The 26,126-nt window shown below is 37.2% G+C and overlaps 1 protein-coding gene across 15 annotated transcripts in view; it reads left to right on the top strand.

Annotated features, from left to right (window-relative positions):
• Nucleotides 1-20,154, top strand: part of MLLT10 (MLLT10 histone lysine methyltransferase DOT1L cofactor) — a 245,785-nt gene extending 225,631 nt beyond the window's left edge. For all 15 annotated transcript variants that reach the window (XM_045084991.1, XM_045084990.1, XM_045084989.1 and 12 more), the window contains 9 exons: nucleotides 1,171-1,288; nucleotides 2,622-2,694; nucleotides 5,446-5,600; nucleotides 8,169-8,357; nucleotides 8,779-8,867; nucleotides 9,025-9,386; nucleotides 10,421-10,517; nucleotides 15,655-15,864; nucleotides 18,368-20,154. In XM_045084991.1, the coding sequence (XP_044940926.1) occupies nucleotides 1,171-1,288; nucleotides 2,622-2,694; nucleotides 5,446-5,600; nucleotides 8,169-8,357; nucleotides 8,779-8,867; nucleotides 9,025-9,386; nucleotides 10,421-10,517; nucleotides 15,655-15,864; nucleotides 18,368-18,412 (1,338 nt within the window). In that variant the 3' untranslated portion in view covers nucleotides 18,413-20,154. The remainder of the gene's footprint in view (nucleotides 1-1,170; nucleotides 1,289-2,621; nucleotides 2,695-5,445; nucleotides 5,601-8,168; nucleotides 8,358-8,778; nucleotides 8,868-9,024; nucleotides 9,387-10,420; nucleotides 10,518-15,654; nucleotides 15,865-18,367) is intronic.
• Nucleotides 20,155-26,126: the final 5,972 nt, after the last annotated feature.

The raw sequence follows: 26,126 nt of genomic DNA, 5'->3' as shown, positions 1-26,126 counted from the left end.
GTTGTACAGGTTGGAGTGTTCCCTGTCTTTTGTTTTGCTGTTATTCAGCTTCTTTATATAAGAAGTGCTTCAGTCCTTGCAAATTATTTTCCACAGTTCTGTTCTGAAATAACTGTACAGTGATTCCGTTTTTATAAAACTTAAGTTTGATTTCATTCATGAAAAAGAATACGAAGTCTACTTTAAAAATTTGTGGTTCTGTTAAATCTGAAAAGTATTTCAGGCTAATAATAACTTTCTTTGAGAAACAGTATTTTGTGTACAAGAGATTTTGCTCCCAAAATGCCACATTTTAAGGTTATAATATTCTTAGAAAGTGGGAGAAAGTATTCACATCAAAGAAGGCATTTTTATTACATTGGATTACGCAAGACTTTGGCCAGCCTCCTTAGCTTCATCTGTTTAAGGGTTCATTTTCACTTGTTTGGCACAAGTCCCAGTAGAGGCCTTCAGAATTGTGGTTAGCAACATGAATGAATTACAAACTTTGGACCAGCTCTCCAGTTAGTGGAGCTGGCTTCCTGCCAAAAAGACAGTGCCTTATATGGGGTCAGGGCAAAGCTGTGATTCGTTGAGCTCTGCATTGTATAGAAAACATACTTGTGATGCCTGTTTGCTTTCTTTTAAAATAAAAACAAAACAAAACAGAAAAAGCAGCAGGCTTCCAAGTCTATCAAAATAGGAAGTAACAGAATAGTGTGCAGGTTTTACTAATGACAGAGTTAAGCAATGGAAATAATGCTCTTTGTAGTTAAAATACTAAAAATAGAAATTGGACCTTTTGACCTCCTTCGCCAGCCTGTGATGTAAGAGACTGTTAGACATCTGTTGTCTACCTGCCCATATTTTGTAAATGGTTTAATAAGATTAAATAATTAGTCATATGGTCACATGGTAACCATGCCACTGAGTTTTGTTAGTGACTAGATACTTTGAAATTAAAGCAAGAATAACCTTGTGCCAGTCTTTATGCTTTTAATCTAGAATTATGTGACTTCAAAAATTGAAATGTTGGAGTGATAAAACAAGAATGAAATCTGCTCTTCAGAAAGTTAGGAATGTTTGCTTACATTCTTAGGTTGGAAAAAATAGTTACTAGGTCTATTAGAGGAAAAATATGAAGATATTTTCAAATACAATTCATTTATCTTTGTAATTCTTTTCATTTAGGCCAATACACTGTCTGGATCTTCTCTTAGTCAGGCACCATCTCATATGTATGGCAGTAGATTAAATCCAAGTTCATCAATGGCAGCTCTTATAGTTCAGTCTGAAAACAATCAAACAGGTAGGTTTTCAAAAATTTCTAAATTCTCCCCCAATATAATTTCCCTTCACCCCCACCATTGGCTCATTTTATTTGAAAAGTCTAAAGGTGTGGTAAATACAGGATTGTGCTGCACCCGGTCCCCCACTGCCCCCCACCACAGTTGGAAGTAAATAGTGTGCTGTGCTGCAAAACAGTGATGTGCTTTTTTACTGTCTGAAATGTAAATGTTTAAGCAGAGCCATCAGCAGGCAGGAATGCAACAATGTCTCCTGTGACTTTTGTGATTGATGTGTTCAGTTCTCAGTTCTGTGCAATGAAAGTAACATAACACTAGGCTTTTCTGTGAATAGCCTAAACCTTTATTTGCATAATTCATGAAATTGCATTACACAAACTTGGTTAAAAAAAATCCTGTTAGAGAATTTCTACAGTGTTTAGTAATCCTGTGAATTTTTACCAGTTGACATTTTGTAGCATTTGCCTCTTGTACTGTTTTAATGAGCCACTGGATTTGCTTTGTTTCATTCCATCCTTAAGGATTTGTTGACATGTCCAAGTAGTCATGCCTGTTTGGGGGAAGGGAATGGGTTTAGCAGTTCACCAAGAATGGATCAGTCATGTCTTTACCCTTTAAGGGTCAGAGGTTACCTTCCTCAGAATAAGGGGAGGACAACCTTGAAAGAGGCCAGATAGGGTGATTTTAGAAGGAACAGACTGTAGGAGAAATACAAGTTACTTTTCAAGCAGAGATAATTCGGTGTTACCTGAGAATTATTTTGAAGAAATTATTTTTTTCCTTTTTAAGTACAGACTATTCCTACTTGTTTTTATCAACTTAAATTTTTGGTGTTCAGTTTTATTCTTGGTGTGAGGGTCCATATAATATATGTAATTTTAGTTACGGCGTGTGGCTCTGTGTAATACATTATTTTATGACTTGTCTTGGGATGCAAAGTGTTAAAAAATACAAAGCATAAGGATTTGCTGTGATAAGCATACAGATTAGCTGTCCACAGCTGTGATTCATTACTTTAACCGTAGAAATTAAAAGTGGCTGAGGGGAGGGTACTGCAAATGCATACCACGCTTCTGTGCTGTAAAATTGAAAGGAATGAAAGAACGGAACATAATCCATGGCCTTCTACACCCACAAAAACGTGTAGAGACAACGCCTTACATGCCACAGTTCAGCAGTTCTGAACTAGCAACATACTAGATCTTCTACTTTCGTAGTAACTGCAAAGATAGTGGTAAAGGTTTTATGTATGTTTTAGGAAAAATCAGGGCAAGAGCTTAAAACCTCTTATCTAGCGAGAGTCACTTTATCAGCTATGAAATATTTACACTGCAGATCAAGATCTTGGAGACAATAGCCGCAGCCTTGTTGGCAGAGGAAGCTCACCCCGAGGAAGTCTCTCACCACGGTAAGCATTATTTACTCTGCCCAGTATAGGCAAAGGAAACATTTTGAGATTTGGGAACTTCTTTATCTGGTATCAGAGAGCGTACATTTGTGAGGCTGTAAAAGCATTCTGTAGATAAGAAGCATGTCTGGACTGTCAAGAAAAATGATTCTAAATTAATTTGAATATTAAATACATGGTTAGATTTCTAAGCTTTTCAGAAGACATCCCTTTTCTTAGATTTCCAATGAGTTTCAACTCTCTTGCTTTTATCATTTGTATATTTAGTTGCTGGTAATATTAACTACGTTAATTTGGCTAATTCTTTTTTGGTCATGAAGTAGTCATTAAACCTCTTAAAGGTGCAATACTCAAGACTTTCAACTTTGGGTTCCAGTTTTAGCTCTGTTGTGGGCAATGCACTTAACCCTTTGATCTCTAGTTCCTAGTTCTTGGGGCTCGTTTGTAAAAATCCCTCTGTTCTTGGGGTACCTGGTTGGCTTAGTCAGAAGAGCATTCAGCTCTTGATGTTGGGGTCGTAAGTTTGAGTCCCAATTAGGTGTGGAGTTTACTAAGAAAAAAAACTTTTGAAAAAAAAGCTCTCTAGTTCCTAAAATTGTTTGAATCTAAGTATAATAGATTGTTGCATTGTTCTGTGAAATGGCCGTAAATACTATTATGGTAGAATTTAGGTATCTTACGTAATGTATGTAAGGTTATTCTGTTAGCAGAATTCTTACCAGAGTTCTATGGGAAGGGTTGAATTTCTCTGAGCACAGTCTAAGTGCCCCACATCTTCTGTTCTCAGTGGGGAGTATGGCAGAAGGGAATATTGTATCAGTTTTTAGAAAACAATGGAACTTTTGGTGGTGACTCTCTTTTTATTAATTGTCTTCTAATTTCAACTTATATACCTTCTTCTAGTTTGTTTTCTCTCTGCTCTTTAATTTTGTAAACTCTGCCTCAAACATGGTTAGACTAGGTGAATGGAGAACAGGAGGTAAAAGCCCATTCTAGAGTCTTTTTTCCGCTGTGAGAAATGAGCATTTTTCAACTGTGGGAACTCAAAAAGTCTGTTAAATATTAAGATTTTTATGTAAGGATACCATTAATATCTGTTGTTATGTTGCTCATATATTGGTAATGTCTTAAGGAACATCTTTATCATTAGATTGGTTCAGTAACCTCTAATTTTGGTATTTTCTAGTGGTACATCCAGTAGTGTCTTTTCCTGTAAAATTCCTGGGTGACCTAAAAGTAGTAGTATTTTTCCTAATTGATTTCTGGAGGAAATGAAATATTCCTTCTTTTCCAACTCGGAATCTGAAGTACACACTGATTAACATCAACTGACTAATCTATAATTTTATGCTATGATTATTTCTGTACTATTTTATTCTTCTTTTCACAGAAGAAAACTAATGGGCTTTTGCTCATATGTTTAGTGGAGGAAGCATTTCTGTATTCCCCTCTTAAACTTAAAATATCATAGAAGCCACCCAGAAATTTTGCAAGATCCCTCAGTGTTATTTTGCTTCGCATAGTTCTTAGTTTTTCATTAGGTAAATGGATAAAACATTTTAAAGCAATAAATTTTACCAAATTATTTTTAGCATATATTTCCAACTTTATATTACCCTTTAAAAACCAGCCTGAAAGGTAATAACCTAAATTATCTTGGTATAATGTACTATTTGGAGAGGGATGGTCAACTGTATGGGGCACGTGATGTTTACTTGAGGAATGAAAAAACCTCATTTGTTTAACTTGTTGTTGAAGGAGATTTAGTAGAGAAGCACACTGAGGCAGTGGCAGAACACTAGCGAGCTGTTAGAACACCCGAGCTGCGTCCTGCTCTACCCAGCAGTGTATCTTTGCACAAGTCACTAAAACCCCATCCTGTTTTCCTCATATGGAAATGGAACCAATAACCAGGTTTTGACTTCTCATGAGGCTGTTACAAAGATCATATGAGATAATTATGTGGAAACACACTGGAAAGCCTAAAGCCCTTTACTAATGTACTGTGTTAGCATGGAGGCTGGAGAGCAGAAATGGCCACATTTACGAATTTAAAGCAAAAAAAGGATGAGAGAACATTACACGTTCATCTTAATATAAGTAATACTTGTTTTGGAAGACTTAAGTTATTACCACTTGAAGTACAGATCCAAGGCATTTTAGAAAAATTTGTATAGAGGGTTCAAATAAAAATTACTTTAATCTTGCTAATGTTCCTTAATCCTGTCAGTACTAGAAAAATCTGTATTTTTGACTTTATAACTTTATAATTTTTCAATATTATTAAAAATTTCTTTTTACTAATATTTGAGATTCTGTTGGATATAAAATAAAATGCCTTCTACATTATTATAATTGCACAGTGTTACTCTTGGTATTTTGTGTATTAAAGCAGAATGGTGGAACTCCTTTCTTCTGGCTATTTATTTTCACGTTTTCTAATACTGTCTTTCCCCCTTTTATCTAAAGCTATATCAGGTTCTTTTACAGCCTGTTTCAGAGATTACTGAGGGGTTGTTTTTATTTTCTAATGGTTTTTAATTACCGAGAATAGCTGGCTATTCCCCGGATTTTATAATTTGGGGAGGAAGAATGGTAATTACTCAATTTTAGGGTGGATTATGGTTTTATCATTCTTCAGTGTAGGCAGCCTGGAGTTTAAAGACTTTTTACAGGGAAAGGGTCAGCATAAGGTGAGAAATGTGAACGCACTCTCTTTCTGTTTAAACTGAGAATTAATATTTTCAACAGATCTCCTGTAAGCAGCTTACAAATTCGCTATGATCAACCAGTCAACAGCAGTTTGGAAAATCTGCCTCCAGTAGCAGCCAGCATAGAACAGCTTTTGGAGAGGCAGTGGAGTGAAGGACAGCAGTTTTTATTAGAACAGGGTACTCCCAGTGACAGTAAGTATTCTTTTCATGTTTTTAAAAGATGGATGGACAGACAGATGGATAGATGGAGCTGTCACATTTCATCAGTAGTAGTTGATGAGGAATTATGAGATGTGTTTTATATAATATGGCAAGAAAGTGTACTGTAGTGTTTTAATAGAACAGATTCTACAATTTTACCACTGGTCTTATATTTACCTGTTACTAACGCTAGGATCTTGGGCAGGTTTCCTAATGTGTAAGTTATCTCCCATTTGTAGAGTGGGAATAATAATATACCTATATCACAGTGTTGTTTGGGGTATTAAATGGGCATAATACCCACTTAATATTATATTTTAAAAAATAATATTTTTGGGCATAAAAACTGTGAAGAGCACTGCCTAGCTCACAGTAAGCACTTATCTGTTCAGTGGTTATTCTTACTGTTGTGAATTATTTTAATATTGGTACTTTGTTCTTATGAATTTTTAAACTTTTTTAAAAAATGATTTATTTATTTTAAAGATTTATTTGTTTATTTGACAGACAGGAATCACAAGGAGGCAGAGAGGCAGGCAGAGAGAGAGGAGGAAGCAGGCTCCCCGCTGAGCAGAGAGCCTGACGCGGGACTCGATCCCAGGACCCTGGGATCACGACCCGAGCCGAAGGCAGAGGCTTTAACCCACTGATCCACCCAGCGCCCCTATTTATTTATTTATTTGACAGAGAGAGACAGAGAGGGAACACAAGCAGGGGAGTGTGAGAGGGATAAGCAGGAATCCCGCTGAACATGGAGCCCAATGTGGGGCTTGATCCCAGGACCCCAGGATCAGACCTGAGCCAAAGGCAGATGCCTAACAATAGCCACCCAGGCGCCTGCCCCTGTTCTTACCAATTTTTAAATTTTACTAAAATACACGAGTCATATCTTCTCTTAGCTTAATTGAAGAAAACTTGATTACCTTTGGAGAATTCATTTTAAAAAATGCATTTAGTCAGGAGCGCCTGGGTGGCTCACTTGGTTGAGTGTCCTGCTCTTGGTTTCAGGTTAGGTCATGATCCTCAGGGTCATGATGTCAGGGTTGAGAGGTCAAGCAAGCCCTATGTCAGACTCCTCGCTCAGTGGTGATTCTGCTTGAGATTCTTTCTCCCTCTCCCTCTGCTACTTCTCCGTGCACACAGAAATAGTTTTGAAAAAGTAAAAATAAAAACGCATATAGTCAAGTATGCTAACCGTCTTCTTAATTTTTTAATTTAGATGAAAAAGAATAAGAATTGCTAAATTTATATATATTTTGTGTATATATATACATATTTTTTGTTTTATATACATATTTATGTGTTTTATGTACATATTTCGTATTTTTCAATGTTAAGTATTAGGATGATGGTTGAAAAATGCCAAAAAGAGCAAAGTTACTCTGAGTGGCAGTGAGCTGGGGAAGTGGCCTCATGTTAAAGGATATATGTTTTTTGGGGGAAAAAATACGTAGTTTTTATCATTTTGGGATATAGGCTTTTATTGCTTTATTGTATCAAAACAAAAATTTATGTTAGTAGACAAGTGCTGTAAATTGGTATTTTAGGGTTTTTTTGTGTGTTTTGTTTTGTTTTATGAATGGTGCCTTGCCGGAAAAATGCTAATTGTGAGGAAATTCATGCCAGGATAATCCTTTAAACATGATAGCTGGAGGACAGGTTTAGCTTCATCTTATTGCATCTCATTTGGGTACACTGAGGGTTTCTGTGTAGCATCTTGAAGAGGAGGGGATAAAAGTTAAATCCTTGGGAAATGACCATATATGTCTGTACCATCTCCCTTGTGTCTTTTGAAGGCCCTGAGGGCATGTTAAACAAATACAACTTTTTAATATGTGTACGTAGAACTTTTAAAGTGTCCATCACCCTGGCAGAACTACTCAGTGTTGTCAGTTGAGAAGTCCCGAGTTGTAAAAGGAATTGAAACTGTATTTGAGGTGATGAGGCAGGACAGAAACTGCCTGGTTACAGACGATCGTTTCTCAGGAGCCCGGCGTGGGGGCTGTGGTGCGCGGACACTGCTCCCTGCTGGGCGATGTGCGGATCCGCAGGCTGGGCGGCGGCGGGGCGGCGGGGCTGGGCGGCCTCTCGCCCCGTTACAGAGGCGCGCTTAGCTTGACCAGGCAGCACAGAATAACTCTTTATTGTGGGGAAGGATATTGGTATGACTTTAAACATGATTTTAACGAAAACTGATGGCAGGCATTTTGAATTTTTAATTAGGCATTGGGTTTTTATTTTGGTGAAAATAAAATGTCGTCAGTTTTCTTTGAGAATGAAAACTACCTAGACCAGATGGGTGGGTTTTTTGATATGTGGCCACGAAGTTTCCAGAAGGTACATCTAGGACCAGTATCCCTTAATGCTTATATATACATATATTTTGGTATATTTGTATCTACATATAAATTTAGAAACTAAACCTAGTGATTTGAAAATGCTTTACAGAATTTCTACTCCTGTTTTAACTTCTTTTTAAAGTACTGATACTTAGGTTTGTAAAATATGCAGTCCTGTGTGGGAACTTGTCTTTATTAAAACCATGCAAATGTTTGCTAGTTTTGGGAATGCTGAAGTCATTACACCAACTTCAAGTTGAAAATCGGAGATTGGAAGAGCAGATTAAAAACTTGACAGCCAAAAAGGAACGTCTTCAGTTATTGAATGCACAGCTCTCAGTGCCTTTTCCAACAATAACAACAAATCCTAGTCCATCTCATCAAATGCATGCATTTTCAGCACAGAATGGTAAGTATGAAAGTATTTATTGCATATCTAATGAAAGTAGGATAGACTTTTAGGATCTTTCTCATAATAAGTGAATAATAACTAGTTATATGAAGATGTAGAAAAGGAATGATAGGTTATTTTCAAAGAACATGAAGGATCTGTCAAGTGATCAACTTGAATTTGCTCTAACTTGTTTAGCACATAATTTAACTATAATAGTTATTTAAATGTATAATGATCTTTTTATTGATTTAAAGCCATAGTATTCAATAGAGTTATAGATTTTTTCCCTTTAAACTGGTATTAGGTCTAGCAAGAGTTAATATTTAAGTGTTTTTAATGTGGGCTTCAGGATAAGCTTTTAGATAAAGCCTTTAATCTTACACAAAATGTAATGTAACAGGGTAAATAGGTTTCTTTTTGTCTTTTATTATTCTAGCTCCTACCACTGATTCCTTGAACAGCAGTAAGAGCCCTCATCTAGGAAACAGCTTTTTACCTGATAATTCTCTTCCTGTGTTAAATCAGGTAATTTTGGTGTGGTTAGTTTCATTTCTGCGTTGTTTTTTTTGTTGTTTTTTTTTTTTTTTTTTACAAACAGTAGTATACCACATTAAATGGTTTAAGATGATTTTAAACAGTTTTGCTGTGTTCTGACTTAAGTTTCTTTTCTTTCTTACATTAGGACTTAACCTCCAGTGGACAAAGCACCAGCAGCTCTTCTGCTCTTTCTACTCCCCCTCCTGCTGGGCAGAGTCCAGCGCAGCAGGGCTCGGGTGTTAGTGGAGTGCAGCAGGTCAATGGTGTGACGGTGGGGGCACTGGCTAGTGGAATGCAGACTGTAACATCCACCATTCCTGCAGTGCCTGCAGTGGGTGGAATAATTGGAGCTTTGCCAGGTAACCAACTGGCAATTAATGGCATTGTAGGAGCTTTAAATGGGGTTATTCAGACCCCTGTCACAATATCCCAGAACCCTACCCCCCTCACCCATACAACTGTACCACCTAATGCAACACATCCAATGCCAGCTACACTGACGAACAGGTAAGAAACTCACTTAATCTATTTTGGGTTCTTGAGTGCAACAGAGTACCAGTATTGTCCATGCTTTCAGATTGGGATTTTTTAATGTGCTTCCTGTAGATGTAATCAACAAGAAATGAAAACTAGCAAACTTTTAGATTAAGTGTATTACTTTGAGAGCCATTTATGTTGGAAATTTAACTAATTCAAATTAAAACAAAGTTAAATCACTTTCAGTAATAAAGCATTAAATGTACTCTGTTCTAAAAATTTCATTCTTGATCTGTGTTACCTCCCCTTGTATATTGTCTTCATGTATCCTACATTTTGAAGAAAAAGAATATTGTAATGAGGATCACATATGAGTGAATATTGATTTCTTAGAATTCAGCTATGCAGTTCTAATTTTATAATTAAAGATTTTGATATAGGAATCAGTGCCTATATCAAATGATCTTGAATTTCCTGTGAGTGAAACTGTTTTCATGGTATTGGACTTTCATTTGACTGTTTGTTCAAAATAAGGGGATTAAAGCCATGTTGTTACTGGACATACATTTGAGGAATAAATTGTTTTAAATGGATTTGCAATGGATACGAGTAAACTATTTTTCTGGCTCCCTTTTCTTTGGTGTTTAATTTTACTCTCCATTGGGACCATTAAAAAAAGGTTAGGTCAAGTCAATTAGTAGTTGGGATTTTTCTTTGTTTTACATACATGTTATTTAGTGTGGGTTAAATTACCCTTGAATAATAAAAAATTATGTGCGTGTTATAAACACATTTAAATTTCTATTCCAAAAAGTACTGAGTGCCTTCTTGCTGTATAATAAAAAGGAAAACAAAACATTTCTTGACAATGTGAATTCTTATTTACCTGTATACACAGAGAGAGAGAAAAAAAATTTGTATGTGATTGTTATCAGAAAAGTATTATATTTAAAGATTTGACTTGTTAACTCATTAAACACCAAATTGAAAAGTTGTCTTTCATTTTACATTTTAAAAACATTAACAGTATATAGGAGAAAGTAAGAATTTTAATCGTTTTTCAGTGCCTCAGGACTAGGATTACTTTCTGACCAGCAAAGACAAATATTTCTTCACCAACAGCAGTTTCAGCAGTTGTTAAATTCTCAACAGCTCACGCCAGTAAGTTCTTTCTTTTGATAATATTTGATTTCTGTTAGGAGCAAGTGTTCTAAGCTGAAGTAGACATTTAACATGGGTATAGACTTACCCACTTTGTGAAATAGCATTACCGGATGCATAATAACCCCCAGAATAGTTTGTTTTGCCATTTGGTATAGTCCACGATACCTGTAGTGACATTATATTGATTGATTTACAAGTATTAGAACATGTCCTGGGGTACTCTTTATACTCTGGTAATGTGATGATGTGATGATGAGTTTGTATTTTCATGGGGTTTCATTCTGACAGTGGAGGTGGTCAATAAGCAAATATATGGTTTCGGTAGTGATGGGCACTGAGAAGAAAAATGAGGGAAGGCAAAGGGATAAAGGAACAGTGGGACGAGAGGCTAATTTTAGATAGTGGAGTCTTGCCTCTTTGAGTAGGTGACTTTTGAGCGTAGACCTGAATAAAAGTTGAAGGAACATGAATTTTTTGACTCAGGGGAATGGAAGAGTAGCAGTGGAAAAGACCAGTGTTTATGTTTTGAGGACTAGAAAGATGGCTGGCATGACTGCAGAATAAGAGAGAGGCTGGTGCAGAGGAGAGAAAGTCCCTGGTGAGCCTTGTTTGGCTGTCTGTGGCAGGAAATTTAGATTTTGAGTATGATATGATGCCATTGGTGATTTAAAAAAAAAAAAACTTTTGTGAAAACTTTCAAATGTATCAAAACAGTATATAGTATATTATTTTAAATAATTATCTCAACTTTAAAAATCTTGTTTCATATATCCTCACTTTTTCTTTCAGGATTATTTTAAAGAATTAATTGGAAGATTTAAACAGAATAGTGACATATAACAATTCCCATTTTTTAAAGATTAGTAGTCATTGTGCGGAAAATTGTATGTGTTGGGAGGGGAGATAGTTGCAAAAGGAGAAGTAGGGAAGCTATTGGAGTAGTCCAGGTAGGAGATGTGGTTTCTAAAATAGGATAAATGGGGCGGAGTGGGGGGACCATCTGGGATTGTGTATTTTGAAGATAAAACCAACAAGACTTGTTTGTCAGACATTCAAGGTAAGGAAGAGTTCTAAACAATGGGATGTTGCAGTTTACTGAGATTTGGAAGACCTAGAGGAACAGCTGGTTTTGGAGAGAAAGCACAAGTTCTGATACAGACATACTAAGTTGGAGATGTCTATTTAGGTGTTTAAGTAGGATGTGGACTGGACAGCTGTGTGAGTCTGGAGTCCAGGGAAAGGATGCAGTTAGAAATAACAAATTTGGGGGCATTGCTGCATATATGATACTTAGGTTTACAAGATTTTATGAGACCCGTAGGGAATGAGGACTGATATCTGAGGATTGAGATAGCCCTGGCTATCCTGGAAGAGGAGCATAATCTAGTAAAGGATGTGGGGAAAAAGTGACCAGCGAGTTAAGAGAACTGAAAAGTGGTGTCCTTGGGTCCGCGTGAAGAAGATGTATCAACGAAGGAAGGACTTGGCTGTGTAAAAATACTTCGGGGAGGACAAGTAAATTGACTGTTGGATTTGGCTGCCTGGAGGTTTTGACAATTGTGGTGAGAAGTAAAAACCACCTCAAATGGTTCCAAAGAAAATGGCAGGAGGGGAAGTGAAGATGGAGTATTGGCAGCTCCAGACACTTCACTCTAAAAAAGCCGAGAAATGAGCAGCTAATGGAAGAACGACATGGTCTGAGGGGGAGGTTTCTTGTTCATTTTGAATATGACAGTACATGTATATGTTGATGGGAACAGGGGAGAGGAAGGATAGCAGAGCGGCCAAGTACTTCATAGGGGACGGAAAGGAAGGGGAGTGGAGAGCGGCATTCTACTGTATGCAGGGGGCAGGCAGAGCAGCTGTCAGAGGGCTTTTATGACAGGAGGTTGAGGAAACCCACTGTTAAGGTTTTTAATTTTCAAAATTACATTAAAGGTATCAGAGGTGCCTGCGTGGCTCAGTTAGTTAAGCATCTGCCTTCGGCTTAGATTATGATCCCAGGGTCCTGAGATCGGGGCCCATGTTTCTGCTCAGTTGGGAGTCTACTTTCCCTCTCCTGTCCCTCCCCTGCTTGTGCTCTCTCTCAAATAATAAATAAAATCTTAAAAAAAAAAAAAGAATTAAAGTATCAGCTGGGGGAAATAAAGATATTGGTGGTCAGAGGAGAGAAGCAAATGTGGAATAGGTATCTTGGAAGAGAGGACGAATTGACTAAGTGTGTGGTGGGGGAGGGGCGCCTGGCTGGCTCATTTGGTAGAGTGTGCACCTCTTGGGGTTGTAAGTTCAGGCCCCATGTTGGGCATAGAGATTTACTTAAAAATAAAATATTAAAAAAAATATTCAAAGTGTGTGGCTCACATGCAGAGATATTCTGGCCCGCGTTGTGTGGTCATAAACTTAAAGCCAGACGGGTTGCTGTATTTGCGCAACTATCTCTAGCTCCATTTCCCTAGCGTACTTCACTGAGTTAGACTGTTCAGAGAATGCACTATTTAATTAGCTCAGAGTTTCAGCCTTTGTTTGTAATTTCTTTCTAAGTATCTGCTCAGGGTGCCTGGCTGGCTTAGTCAGTAGAGTGTGGGACTCCTGCTCTTTTGTGAGGTGAAGCCCCATTTTGGGTGCAGAGATTACTTAAAAAAATCTTTAGGGCACCTGGGTGGCTCATTTGGTTAAGGCTCTGCCTTCAGCTCAGGTCATGATCCTGGGATCCTGGGATTGAGTCCCGCATTGGGCTCCCTGCTCAGTGGGAACCTGCTTCCCCCCCACCCCCGTATCACTTCCCCCTGCTCCTGCTCTCTCTCATTCTCTCTGTAGGTCTCTCCCTCAGTCTCTCTCAATAAATGAATGAATGAATGAATGAATGATCTTTTAAAAAATTCAAAAAATTGTTATAAATAAGTAAAATATTTCTTCCCATTTTGTTTTACTTTAGTCAAAAATATATTGAAAATACTTGTTTTGATCGTGGATCATCGTTTTCACTGTTACTGTTCTTACAGTGGTAAAAAGATAGCTTGTATATAAATTCTTTAATGCTTGCACTAAAATGTGATCTTGTTTTCTTATCTCTCATCTTAATATGAAATACTAAAATATGGTTTATTTGGGGTCCTTCCTCTTAAACAAGATTATTATTAGTAATAGTACATATAGATGACTCATTTCTTTTCTTTTCTTTTCTTTTTTTTTTTTAGAGGTTTTATTTATTTGACACAGAGATAGAGAGTACAAGTAGGCAGAGCAGCAGGCTGAGGGAGAGGGAGAAGCAGGCTCTCCGCTGAGCAGGGAGCCCAACATGGGGCTCTATCCCAGGACCCTAGGGATCATGACCTGAGCCTAAGGCAGCTGTTTAATTGACTGAGCCACCCCAGCACCCCAGACATCTCATTTCTAGAACATGATTCGTTAAGGAGGTTTTAGCACACACATTGTTGCTCAGAGACAAGAACTGAAGTGGTTTAAATTCTATCTTTCCTTTGTCAGCCAAGATTGTGGGGTGAAGTTTGTTTGTTTACAAGCGGCACATTTTCTTCTGAGGCATCCTGACTTCTCCCATCTTAAGAAAAATTCATGCTTGACCCTCCTCCCCCCACCAATTGCTGCCCTGTTTTTCTGCTTGCTGTTTCCTCCCAGATGGCCTTCGTTCTGCTAACCAGTCAGTGGGCAGTTGTCCTTCTTCCTTGATCTGGCAACAACATTTGACAGAGTTGATCACTCCCTCCTCCTTGAAACACTTTCTTCCCTTACCCTTCAGGAGCCCTGGTTACGGCCGTGTTATTCCTGCCCAACCATTTCATTCCTCTCTTCACCGCAGCCTCTCACTTTCAGAGTAACCGAGAATTTCAACGATCTCCTCCATTCATAGAGCTTCAAATGCCGTTCTCCAGTCCAGTATTAAATATGTGCAGATGTTACATCTTCAGGCCAGGCCACTTTCTGGAATTTCAAACTTCTGTATCCAACTGCTTTCTTGATATCTCCACTAGGGTGTTTTGAAATAGACATTTCAAGCATAGTGTGTCCAAAACTGAACTGCTGATCTGTCACAAACCTGCTCCACACAGTTTTGCCTACCTCAGCCAAAGGGAACACCGATTTGTAGTTGTTCAAGCCCAAAACCTCGCAATCATACTTCACTCTCATCTGATGCTTTCCATTGAATCCATCAAGTCCTGAGTCAGATTGTGTCACACCTTGGCTTAAAACCTTCCCCTTCTTTGCTGTATCACTTTGAGTAAAAGCCAGAGTGTTCTTGGCCCACCACCATGAGGCCCACATTCTCTCCTTGTCTCCTCCTCGTTCAGTTGTCCTCAGCCTGCCCCTGGTCTCCTTGCTAGTCCTCAGTCACACAGGGATATGCTCCCACATAGCCCCTTAGCCCCGGATGTTTCCTTCTTCCTAGAAATCCCCCCCCCCCACTTTCTCCATATCCACATAGTGAATTCCCTCCTTGCCTCCAACTCTTTGTCCAGTTGAGAACCACCCTGACCTATCTGAGATTTCTACCCCCCCAATATTGTCTCCCACACGTTCCTGTTTACCCTGGTCCTTACCAATAATCATATCTTAATATTTTGTTGGTCTCTCTCTCCGCCTCAGGCTGAGCCCACAGAAGGGCAGAGATTTTCCCCCCGCTGATATGTCTCAGGACAGTGCCTGGCACATAGTAAACACTCAAGAAATCACATGCATACTTGCTGCAAAAAATGATCTCATAACTATACCAAGGGCATACTCTCTGTTGGCATGAATGAGAACTTTAAAAGTTACTTTTTTGTTCCCAGAATTGGGAATGAGAATGGCACATATTCTAAAGTCAGATCCAGATAACTTAATGACTTCCAAGTTGCTGTTGCCCTTAATTATCATGGACAACCTAATTTGATTAGGTCTCCTGTATTTGTTTGCCCTGTTTTGAAAAGAAGCCATTCACTAGTAATACTGACACTTTATAATAGATGGTTATAGTATATTTTTCCAGATAAGATACTATTTTCTTTCTTAGTGTATATGTGACTTATATTTAAATATCTCCTATTAAAGTAAAGAAGAAAATAGAAAAGTCAGGCTTTACTGACTGCTGAATTCTGGGACTGGGAGCTCATCTTCTCCCACATGTTCTCGACCTCAGGAGCAGCATCAGGCCCTCCTGTACCAGTTAATGCAGCAGCACCACCACCAGCAGCACCACCCGCCGGAACTGCAGCAGCTCCAGATCCCCGGGCCCACGCAGATCCCCATCAACAACCTGCTGGCAGGAGCTCAGGCGCCGCCCCTCCACCCAGCCACCACCAACCCATTTCTTACCATCCACGGCGACAATGCCAGTCAGAAAGTAACAGTAAGTGTCTTTGCTCTGTCTTACCTAGTGAAATCATAAAAAGAAATTTACTGAGGAATCAGAGATGACTGTCTCTTTAGCTTTTCTCTCTTATTTAAAAAAAGTATATTATTCCCCTGATAACTTCTTCTTAAAACCAGTTGCTTCAGCAGCTGGATATTGTAAACATGAAGGATCCAAGCCAATTTATACAGCCCCTGAAGTACATTAGTTTAAATTTGTGCATATGGTTTGAAGTACGTGTTATAATTTACCGAATTGGAAATGAAAATGTGTATTTTAGTTATAGTAAGGGGTATGGGACAGTCCATTCAAAAGATAGTAGTTGGTGCTTTTTGATGAACTTTGGTTCCATTAATTTGTTTAATTATAGATTCAATCTAGATAATTTTGGAATATTTTTATTATTTTGCTTTAAAGTACTTTATAAAACTGAATTATGCTTATAATAAAATTAATATATAAATTTTTAGGGCACTCCAGTTATTTTGCCGAATTAATTTTAAAAAGAAACTAAATCATAATGACATAATTATTATTACAGAAATATTACACAATTACATAAATACATAATTACATAATTGTAATGGATTAAATTATTAATTTCATTAAAGTGATAGCCTCTTAGCCTTTCAATATACCAGTTAAGATACATTAAAAATGGATTCAGGAACAGTGTATTATACATATAGTAGCACACATTTTAAGGCTGTTTCTTTCTATTAATTATCCCCTTCAATTAGCTCTTCTTTACTGGAGTATAAGTATTTCCCCTAAATTCAAGTTCAGGGCAGAGCCCTCTCAGAGGAAGGATATTGGGATATAGAATGGAGACTGGATGTCCAGAAAAGGAAGAAGGGAAAGAATGAGGGGGCAGACTTGGCAAATCACAGTGTGAAAAGTCACAATGTTTGCTATTTCCCATTACTTTAAAAGCTTGCTGTTTACTGCGCTGTGAGTCTTCAGAAACTTGAGTTTGTACTGAGAAACAAGTTGGTTCAAAATGCAGGATTAATTGGTTTTCGTTAACTCTTCAATGCTTTGTTTGCCCCCTGCCTCTGATTGTGAGTACTACCATCACTGTCATAAAGCTAGTCACCTCCCCAGTGTTGTACAGATGTGGGAAATCTCTGTGAATCTGTATTAATTTAGGGACTTTTTATACTGTTTTTTTCTTGCATTAAAAAGCAAACTACAGGCATACCTTGGAGATAGTGCAGATTCAGGTCCACACTACTGCAGTAAAGCAAATACTATAATAAAGTGAGTCAGATTAATGTTTTTTTTTCCCAGTGTATATAAAAATTATGTTTACATTATACTGAAGGTAGTCTGTCAAGTGTGCAATAGTGTAATAGCTAAAAAAATACCAAAGCACATACCTTAATTTAAAAATACTTTTTATTGCTAAAAAAAAAAGTGCGCTGACCATCTTCTGAGCATTCAGAGAGTTGTAATCACTGATCACAGATCCCTGTAACAAATATAATAATGAAAGAGTTTGAAATAGTGTAAGAATGACTTAGTGTGCCTGGATGGCTCAGTGGGTTAAGCCTCTGCCTTAGGCTCAGGTCATGATCTCAGGGTCCTGGGATCAAGCCTCGCATTGGGCTCTCTGCTCAGCAGGGAACCTGCTTCCCCTTCTCTCTCTGCCTGTTGCTCTGCCTACTTGTGATCTCTCTCTCTGTCAAATAAGTAAATAAATAAATCTTGGAAAAAAAAATAACGTGACACAGAGATACAAATTGATCAAATGCTATTGGAAAGGTAGTACCAGTAGACTTGCTTGACACAAGGTTGCCACCAACCTTCAGTTTGGGGGAAAATTCAGTGGAGTGATCCACAATAAAATGAGGTGTGCCTATATTTACAAGCTCCCTTTTCCTGACTGATACAGGATGGAATGTGTTTTTTAATGGAAAACTATAATAATAAATAAGAACAAAATGAGCAGTATTAAGTACCTAATGGGAGAAAAGCAAGACTGGGAAATTATATTTATGTGTACCCCACCATGTGCTAGGCGTCTTTGTTAGATTACAATAGTATATGTGATTTCAGTCTCGAGGGACTTTATTTTTATAGATTAGTAAAAGGAGACTCAAAGAGGTTAAAGCTTAAGAGACAAATGGCACATGTGGGATCAGAACCCATGACTTTGTTAGTCCATAAAAAATTCATTTTCTCCAATACCATGTTACTGCTTTTGTGGAGAAGTCAATTTGGGGGATGATTTCTCCATCCGTTCTCCGAGTTCTGTCCTTCAGATGGCCCTTCTGTCTTTGTTAACTGCTGAGGTTAATAGAAAGCAGATAATAATGTTTACCAGTAAACTCATGTCTTTCCTATTGTGCTGAAAAGCAGTTGTGCCAACTTGTAGAAAAAAATGAAGTCACTATATATACCATCTTATTTCTATTATAATTCCAGTTTAAGAGACGAGTACCACAAGCATGGGCCATGTGTTCATTTACATAATGCCTTTGATTTTGTTTAACTGCAGAGACTTAGTGATAAAACTGGGCCTGTCACTCAAGAGAAAAGTTGACACTTGAGAAACCTCTAGATCGCCTCTCCTGCTGCTCTAGCACTTCCTCTGGCTGCCATTGCAGCCCTCCTACACCTATGAAGAAATGCGACAAGAAATGAACTGCACAACAAAGGATTAATTGCCGCAAGGACTTTCTTGTAAGGCTTTGATTAATTTTCTTGTTGCTTTGTTGCACTGAAATGGAATTCCCATATATCCCCCATCCCTCAACCCAGATTTTTTTGAACTTTGAAAAAAAAATTTAATAACTAACTTTTGTCAATGAAATAATTACATGCAATGAGTTTATCAACCTAAGAGGAATTTAATGTAGTTGGTGCACAACTAATTTTGTTATAAATTGGAGAGATGAACAGCAAAACTAAAGAGTTGTTCCATTTATAAACTTTGATTTTGTTGTACCAGTTAGAATATGAAATACAGTCTTTTGTTTGGGTTACAGTATGCTCGCTCTGTGAGTCAGATCTTAAGACAAATTTTAAGGAACTGTCCAATATCTTCTATTGGAGTTTTATTGGTTAAGTATTGCAAATTAATAGGTCATCAACTGGGACTTGGCAATCTTTGTTATAAAAATTTTCTTTATAATGGGATTTGGCCAATTTTGGTAATCAAGTTAGGATGATAACGTCTGCTTCTGCTAAAGGTAATTTTCTTTTGCTAAATACTTTTTTTTTTTTAAATATAAAGTGCTAAGACCTACTCATATTTTAAAGTAACTACTCATATTTTGAGTTAAGTGAGTTCTAAGGCTGCTGGGGGAACCAGATCAATTCAAAGCGAAAGATTTCTTTCAGAAAGAGGGGCCACTCTGGAAACTGCTGGTCGGGTTTGGCCTGAATCAAGTGCCTGTTAGTACCTCCGTTGTGTTGAAATGGCTCTAGACAGCTGAGCTTGCACTACCGTCAGTCCTTGTGAGTAGTAGGGATAGTCAGTGTTGCACCAGCAGCCTTCCCCATGGTTCTGCCTTTATTAAAAACTTTCTATGCCACTGTAGATAGCTCAGGCAAAACTATTACCTGGGTATTTATCCACTAATGAGTCACAAGAAAAATGAGTGGATTTGGTAAGAATTTTTTTTTTTTTTAATTTAAACAACTTTTCATTTACTGACAGTGATTTCAAACAAACAAGCAAAACAAGTACAGTTCCTGAAACAGGTGAAATTTGTATTTACAGTCCTTATACTTTGGTAGCTACACTCCTGGCGTGACAGTATGGCAGAGTATAAATTGAACAATTGGGGATGTAATCATTGAACTGTTCTTAAATGTGTGAATTATTAGTGGAAAAGACCCAGCTGTAATTAGACCTCCACTGTGTACTTAGCTGGAAGAACATGTTAATTCTGCAATATGTCTCTTGGTTAAACATTGCACAGTTCTTACCTCATTTCTGTAAATAAGGTTTTGTGAATCTGTTTTGTATTGTGAAAAATTCATAAGATAACATTGATATTTTGATTTGTAATATTTCTAATTGGTAGATTTAATTGAAAAGTAAAATTAATTTATTTTTATATGTTCAGGGGAATTTTAAAGAAAGTCAAATCTTTTGTAGATAATTAAAAAAATCGGTGTGGTTTATTTTACTTATTTAACCCACTGGTTGTTATTCTGTAACAATTTGTATAAATGGTAAATTTTGAATGTGTTGTTATTTTACCTAGATGTAAAATTCCACATGTATTAAAGAAAATGTACAAAGTTTTTGTTAATAAAATTTAATAATGTTTATAACTCTGTGCCATTCCTTTTTCCAGTTTTATTAAGATAAAATTGGTATACAGTAAGCTTAAGGTATACAATATAATGATTTGGCTTATTTTTATTATGAAATGATCATGACAGTAAGTTTAGTTAACCTCCATCATCTTGTGCAGATACATAAACAGGAGAATGAAGAAAAAGTTTTTTCCTTTGTGATGAGAACTCTTAGTATTTATTCTTTTAACAACTTTCAAATTATCATAGAAGCAGTGTTAACTGTCTTCATGTTGTACATTACATCCTAGTACTGATTTAATTTTTAATTGGACATTTTTACCTTTTGACCACATTCATCCAGTTCTCTCTCATCCTAGCCCCCACCCTCTGGTAACTGCAAATCTGATCTTTATGAGTTAGTTTTCCTTATCTCTCTCTCACTTTCTCTCTTATTTAATAGATTGCACATATGCGATCATGCAGTGTCTGTCTATCTCTGTCTAACTTATTTCACTTAGCACAGTGCCCTCAAACAGCAGGATTTCCTTGTTGCCGCAAACAGCAGGATTTCCTTCTTCTTTATGGTTGAGTACTGTTCCATGTTATACATATGTAATATATATATATCATATGCCATATGTGGAGTGTGTGTGTGTGTGTGTGTGTGTGAACACCACAACCTCTTTATACGTTCATGTATTAGTGGACATTCAGGTTGTTTCCATGTCGTGGCTATTGTGAATAATGCTGCAGGGAACATGGGAACATTGTCTCTCTGACAATGTTTTTATTTCCTTCAGATACGTTACCAAAGGTAGGAATGCTGGATCATAGAGTACTTCTATTTTTAACTTTCTGAGGAGCCTCCGTGCTGTTTTCCACAGTGGCTGTACCTGTTTGCATTCCCACCAACAGTGCACGAGCGTTTCCTTTTCTCCATTTTCTCACCAGCATATTATCTCTTGTCTTAATAATGGCCTTTCTAACGTGTGAGGTGATACTTCACTGTGGTTTTCTTTTGCATTTGATGATTAGTGATGTTGAGCACCTTTTCATGTACGTTTTGGTCATGTGTATCTTCTTGGGAAAAAACGTCTATTTTGGGTCCTTGGCCCATCTTTTAATTGGATTATTGGGGGGGGGTGTGCGTGCGCGTGCATGGGTGTGTGCGTGTGCTTGCACTCTCGAGTGGTATGAGTTCTTTATATACTTTGGATATTAATACCTTACCTGATAAATGGTTTGCAAATAATTTTTCCCATTCCATAGGTTGTCTTTTCATTTTACTGATGGGTTCTTTTGCTGTGCAGAAAGTTTTTATTTTGATATAGTCTCACTTTTTAAAAATTTTGTTGCTTGTACTTGCTTTGGGTTTCATACCCAAAGAAATCGTTGCCAAGACCCGTGTCAGGGTTTGTTTTTTGTTTTTTTTCCCCCATGTTTTCTTTTAGGAGTTTTACAGTTTCTGGTCATACATTTAATTTCATTAGTTCAAGTGATTTTTTTTTTTGTGAGTTGTGCTAAGATAGGCATTCAGTTTCACCATTTTACACATGAATGTCCAATTTCCCTAATACCATTATTGAAGAAACTGTCTTTTCTTCATTGAGTATTCTTGGCTCCTCTGTGAAATACTAGTTGACTGTATATGTTTGGTTTTATTTCTGGGCTGGTTTTTTTTTTTTTAATCTCTGTGACATTGGTCTCCGTATCCATTTTTAGGCCATCCATGCTGTTTTGATGATCATATGGTTAAATGATATAGCTTGATATCAGGAAGTATGATGCTTCCCACTTTGTTCTTTGTCAAGATTGCTTTGACTATTCAGGGTCCTTTATGGTTAAATACGGATTTTAGAATTTTCTTTTCTACTTCTATAAAAATGCCATTGGAATTTTGATATGGATCATACTGAATCTGTATGTGGTTTTGGTTCATATGGACATTTTAACAATATTCTTCTAATCTATGAATTGTTCTTTCCATTTATTTTGTCTTCTTTCTTTCATCAGTGTCTTGTAGTTTACAGTATAGAGAACTTTTATTTCTTTTGTTAAATTTATGCTTAAGTATTTACACATAAATACTTAAGTTTTTGATGCTGTTGTCAATAGGATCATTTTATTTATTTCTTTTTCAGATAATTCGTTGTTAGTGCATAGAAATGCTAGATTTTTTTTTTTTTTTTAAAGTGAGAGAGTATGTGTGCGTGTGAGTTGCAGGGGAGGGGCAGAGGGAGAGAGAGAATCTTAAACAGGCTTCTTGCCCAGCGTGGAGCCTCACTCATGTGGGCCTCAGTCTCATGACCTGAGCTGAAATCAAGTCAGACGCTTAACCGACTGAGCCATCCAGGCACCCTGAAATGCTACTGTTTTTTGTGTGTTAATTTTGTATCCTGTAACTTCACTGAATTCATTGACTGGATCTAATAATTTTTGGTGCAGTCTAGGATGCTCAATACTATGTTGAACAGGAGTGGTGAGAGTGGACATCTTTGTCCTGTTCCTATTCTTAGAAGAAAAGCTTTCAACTTGTTGCCATTGCATCTGATTTTAGCTATGGACTTGTCATTTATGGCCTTTATTAAGTTGAGATACATTTCTTCTATACAGAATTAGTTGAGTTTTTATCACAAATGGATGTTAAATTTTGCTACTTTTTCTGACTCATATAACCTTGAGAGTGGTATATGATTTTTTTTTCATTCTATTAATGTGATGTATCACATTGACTGATGTATAATATATGTCGAACCATCCTAGGTATAAAACCCACTGGATCATAATGAATTTCTTCTTTTTTTTTTTTTTTTTATGGTGAATGATGTGTTGAATTAGGTTTGCTAGTATTTCTAGTATTTGCATCTATATTCATCAGGGATATTGCAGTTTTTTGTTTATTTGTGTGTTTTCCTGTAGTGTTCTTTCTGGCTTTGGTAGCAGGGTGATGCTGGTCTCATAAAATGAATTTGAGAGCACTCCTTCCCCCCTTTTTGGGAAAGAGTTTGAGAAGGATTGTTGTTGTTGTTGTTTTAAGATTTTATTTATTTGACAGAGAGATCATAAGTAGGCAGAGCAACAGGCAGAGAAAGAGGAGGAAGCAGGCTCCCTGCTGAGCAGAGAGAGAGCCCAGTGCAGCACTCAATCCCAGGACCTGAGATCATGGCCCTAACTGAGGAAAGAGGCTTAACCCACTGAGCCACCCAAGCACCCCAATTCTTTTAAATACTTGGTAAAATTCACTAGTGAAGCCAACTGGTCCTGGACTTTTCTTTGTTTTGAGATCTTTGATAAGTGAGTCAATCTTACCAGTGATTGGGCTGTTTTTTATTTCTTTTTGATTCGGTCTTGGTAGATTTTATGTTTCTGGGAATTTTTCCATTTCTTCTAGGTTGTCCAGTTTGTGGCATCATAATAGCTTCTTACAACTCTTTGATTTCTGTGGTGTCAGTTGTAATGTCTTTTTCATAATTGTGTTGAATTGGGTCTCCTCTCTTTTTTTCTTGGTTAATCTAGCTAAGTTTGTGAGTTTTGTTTATCTTTTCAAAGAACCATCTTGCAGTTTTGTTCATTTTTTCCCATTGCTTTCCTGTTCTCTGTTTCATTTATTTCTGTGCTAATCTTTATTATTTCCTTCCTTCTGCTAAATTTGGGCTCTGTTCTTTTTCTAGTTCCTTAAGGCATAGAGTGAGGGTGTTTATTTGAGATCTCTGTTTCTAATGTAAGTATTTACTGCTATTAACTTACCTCTTAGAACTGCTTTTGCTGCATCCTATAAGTTTTGGTATGTTCTATTTCCTTTTTTATTTCAAGCTGCTTTTGTCTCTCCTTTGGGGGTGTCCGTGGGTCAGTTGGTTAAGCATCTGACTCTTTTTTTTTTTTTTTTTTAAAGATTTTTATTTATTTATTTGACAGACAGAGATCACAAGTAGGCAGAGAGAGGAGGAAGCAGGCTCCCTGCTGAGCAGAGAGCCCGATGCGGGCCTCGATCCCAGGACCCTGAGATCATGACCTGAGCCAAAGGCAGCGGCTTAACCCACTGAGCCACCCAGGCGCCCGAGCATCTGACTCTTGATCTCAGCTCAGGTCTTGATCTTGGTTGTGAGTTCAAGCCCCATGTTGGCCCCCACACTAGGCATGGAGCCTACTTAAAAAATAAATAAATAAAAGTCATTTCTCCTTTGAATCATTGGTTATTCAGGAGAGTATTATGTAATTTCCATATATTTGTGAGTTTTCCAGTTTTTTTTTTTCCTGTTAATTTCTAGTTTATTCTCTAGTTGATCAGAGAATATACTTGGTATGACTTTAGTCTTCTTGAATTTGCTGAGACTTGTCTTGTGGCCCAACATATCCTATGTCCTAGGAAATGTTCCATGTGTGCCTCAGAAGCATGTATGTTCTGCTGTTGTCAGAAATTTCTTCATAGGTCTGTTAGGTCCATTTGTTCTATTATGTTGTTCAAATCTGCTGTTTTCCTTATTGATTCTTTGTCTGAATTACCATCTATGTTGACGCTGGGATAGTAAAGTCCCCAATTATTATTGTACTGCTGTTTATTTCTCCTTTTAGCTCTGTTAGCTTTTGCTTTATATATTCAGGTGCTTTGATGTTGGGTGCATAAGCATTTACAGTTATATCTGCTTGATGGATTGATTCTTTTGTCACTATTTAATGACCTTCTTTGTTTCTTTTTACCATTTTTAAGGCTTGTTTTGTCTCATAAGAGTATAGCTACTCTTGCTTTTTTTTGTTTTCGTTATTGTTTCTTGATATGCCTTTTTCCATCTCTACATTCAGTCTACATGTGTGTTTAAGGCTGAAGTAAGTCTTTTGTAAACAGCATGTAGTTGTATCTTTTTTAGTCCATTCAGCCATTCTGCTTACTTTGGAGAATTTAATCCATTTATGTTTAATCCATTTAATGTCAAAAATATGACATTATAGTTTACATATTTTTGTATATTGTATATTCAGTAACGAGCTTATTGTCACAGATACTCTTCCTGTTTGCTTTTTAACTTTTAAACTAGAGTTGTAAGTAAATTTCATACCACTGTGACCATATTCTAGAACCTTTGACTATATATTAACCATTGCCAGTGAGTTTTATACTACCTTTCAATGCTTTCATGTTAACTAGTATCCTTTTATTTCCACTCACGGAACTCTCTTTACTATTTGTTACAAGGCTGGTGGTACAAGTGGTGATGCATTCCCTCCACTTTTGTTTGTTGTAAAAAGTCTTTCTCCTTCATTTCTGAAGGACAGAACTTTGGACTGATGGTTCTGTTTCATTATTTTAAATATGTCACTCTATTCTCTCCTGGCCTGAAATGTTTCCTTTGAAAAATCTGTCTGTAGTCTTAAGGGGTTTCTGTAGCTTCTCTGTTATGTAACTTCTCTCTTTCTTTTTATTGCTTTCAGAATTCTTTCTTTGGGTTTGACTTCTAGTAGTTTAGTCATAATGTGTTTTGGGATAGCCCTACGCAGGTTCAACCAATTTGGCATTCTTTGGGTCTCATGGATCTGGATGTTCATTTCTCTCCCCAAGTTTGGGAAGTTCCAGCCATTAACATATGCTTTCTGTCCCTTTCTCTTCCTCTTCTCCTGGAATTCTCATAATGTGAATATTGTTGTATTCCAAAATTCCCATAGATATTCTTTACTCTTTTTCATTCTTTTTTCTTTTTCTCAGTCTGAATAATTTTTAATTTTTTTTTTATTTTTTAAAAAAACATTTTATTTATTTGACAGAGACCACAAGTAGGCAGAGAGGCAGGCAGAGAGTGAGAGAGAAGCAGGCTCCCCACTGAGCAGAGAGCCTGATGCGGGACTTGATCCCCAGGAGCCTGAGATCATGACCTGAGCCAAAGGCAGCAGCTCAACCCACTGAGCCACCCAGGTGCCCTCAGTCTGAATAATTTTGAATGTCCTGTCTTCTAGGTCACTGATACTTTCTCCTGCTTTTGAAGTTCTCTGTTGAGTTCTTCCAGTCATCACGT

This window comes from Mustela putorius, unplaced genomic scaffold (genome assembly GCF_011764305.1).
Source record: "Mustela putorius furo isolate JIRA1106 unplaced genomic scaffold, ASM1176430v1.1 tig00000827_pilon_pilon_pilon, whole genome shotgun sequence".
Taxonomy (NCBI): Eukaryota; Metazoa; Chordata; class Mammalia; order Carnivora; family Mustelidae; genus Mustela; species Mustela putorius.
The sequence above is the reverse complement of the archived record's forward strand: the minus strand, read 5'-3'. Positions and strand labels throughout refer to the sequence as shown.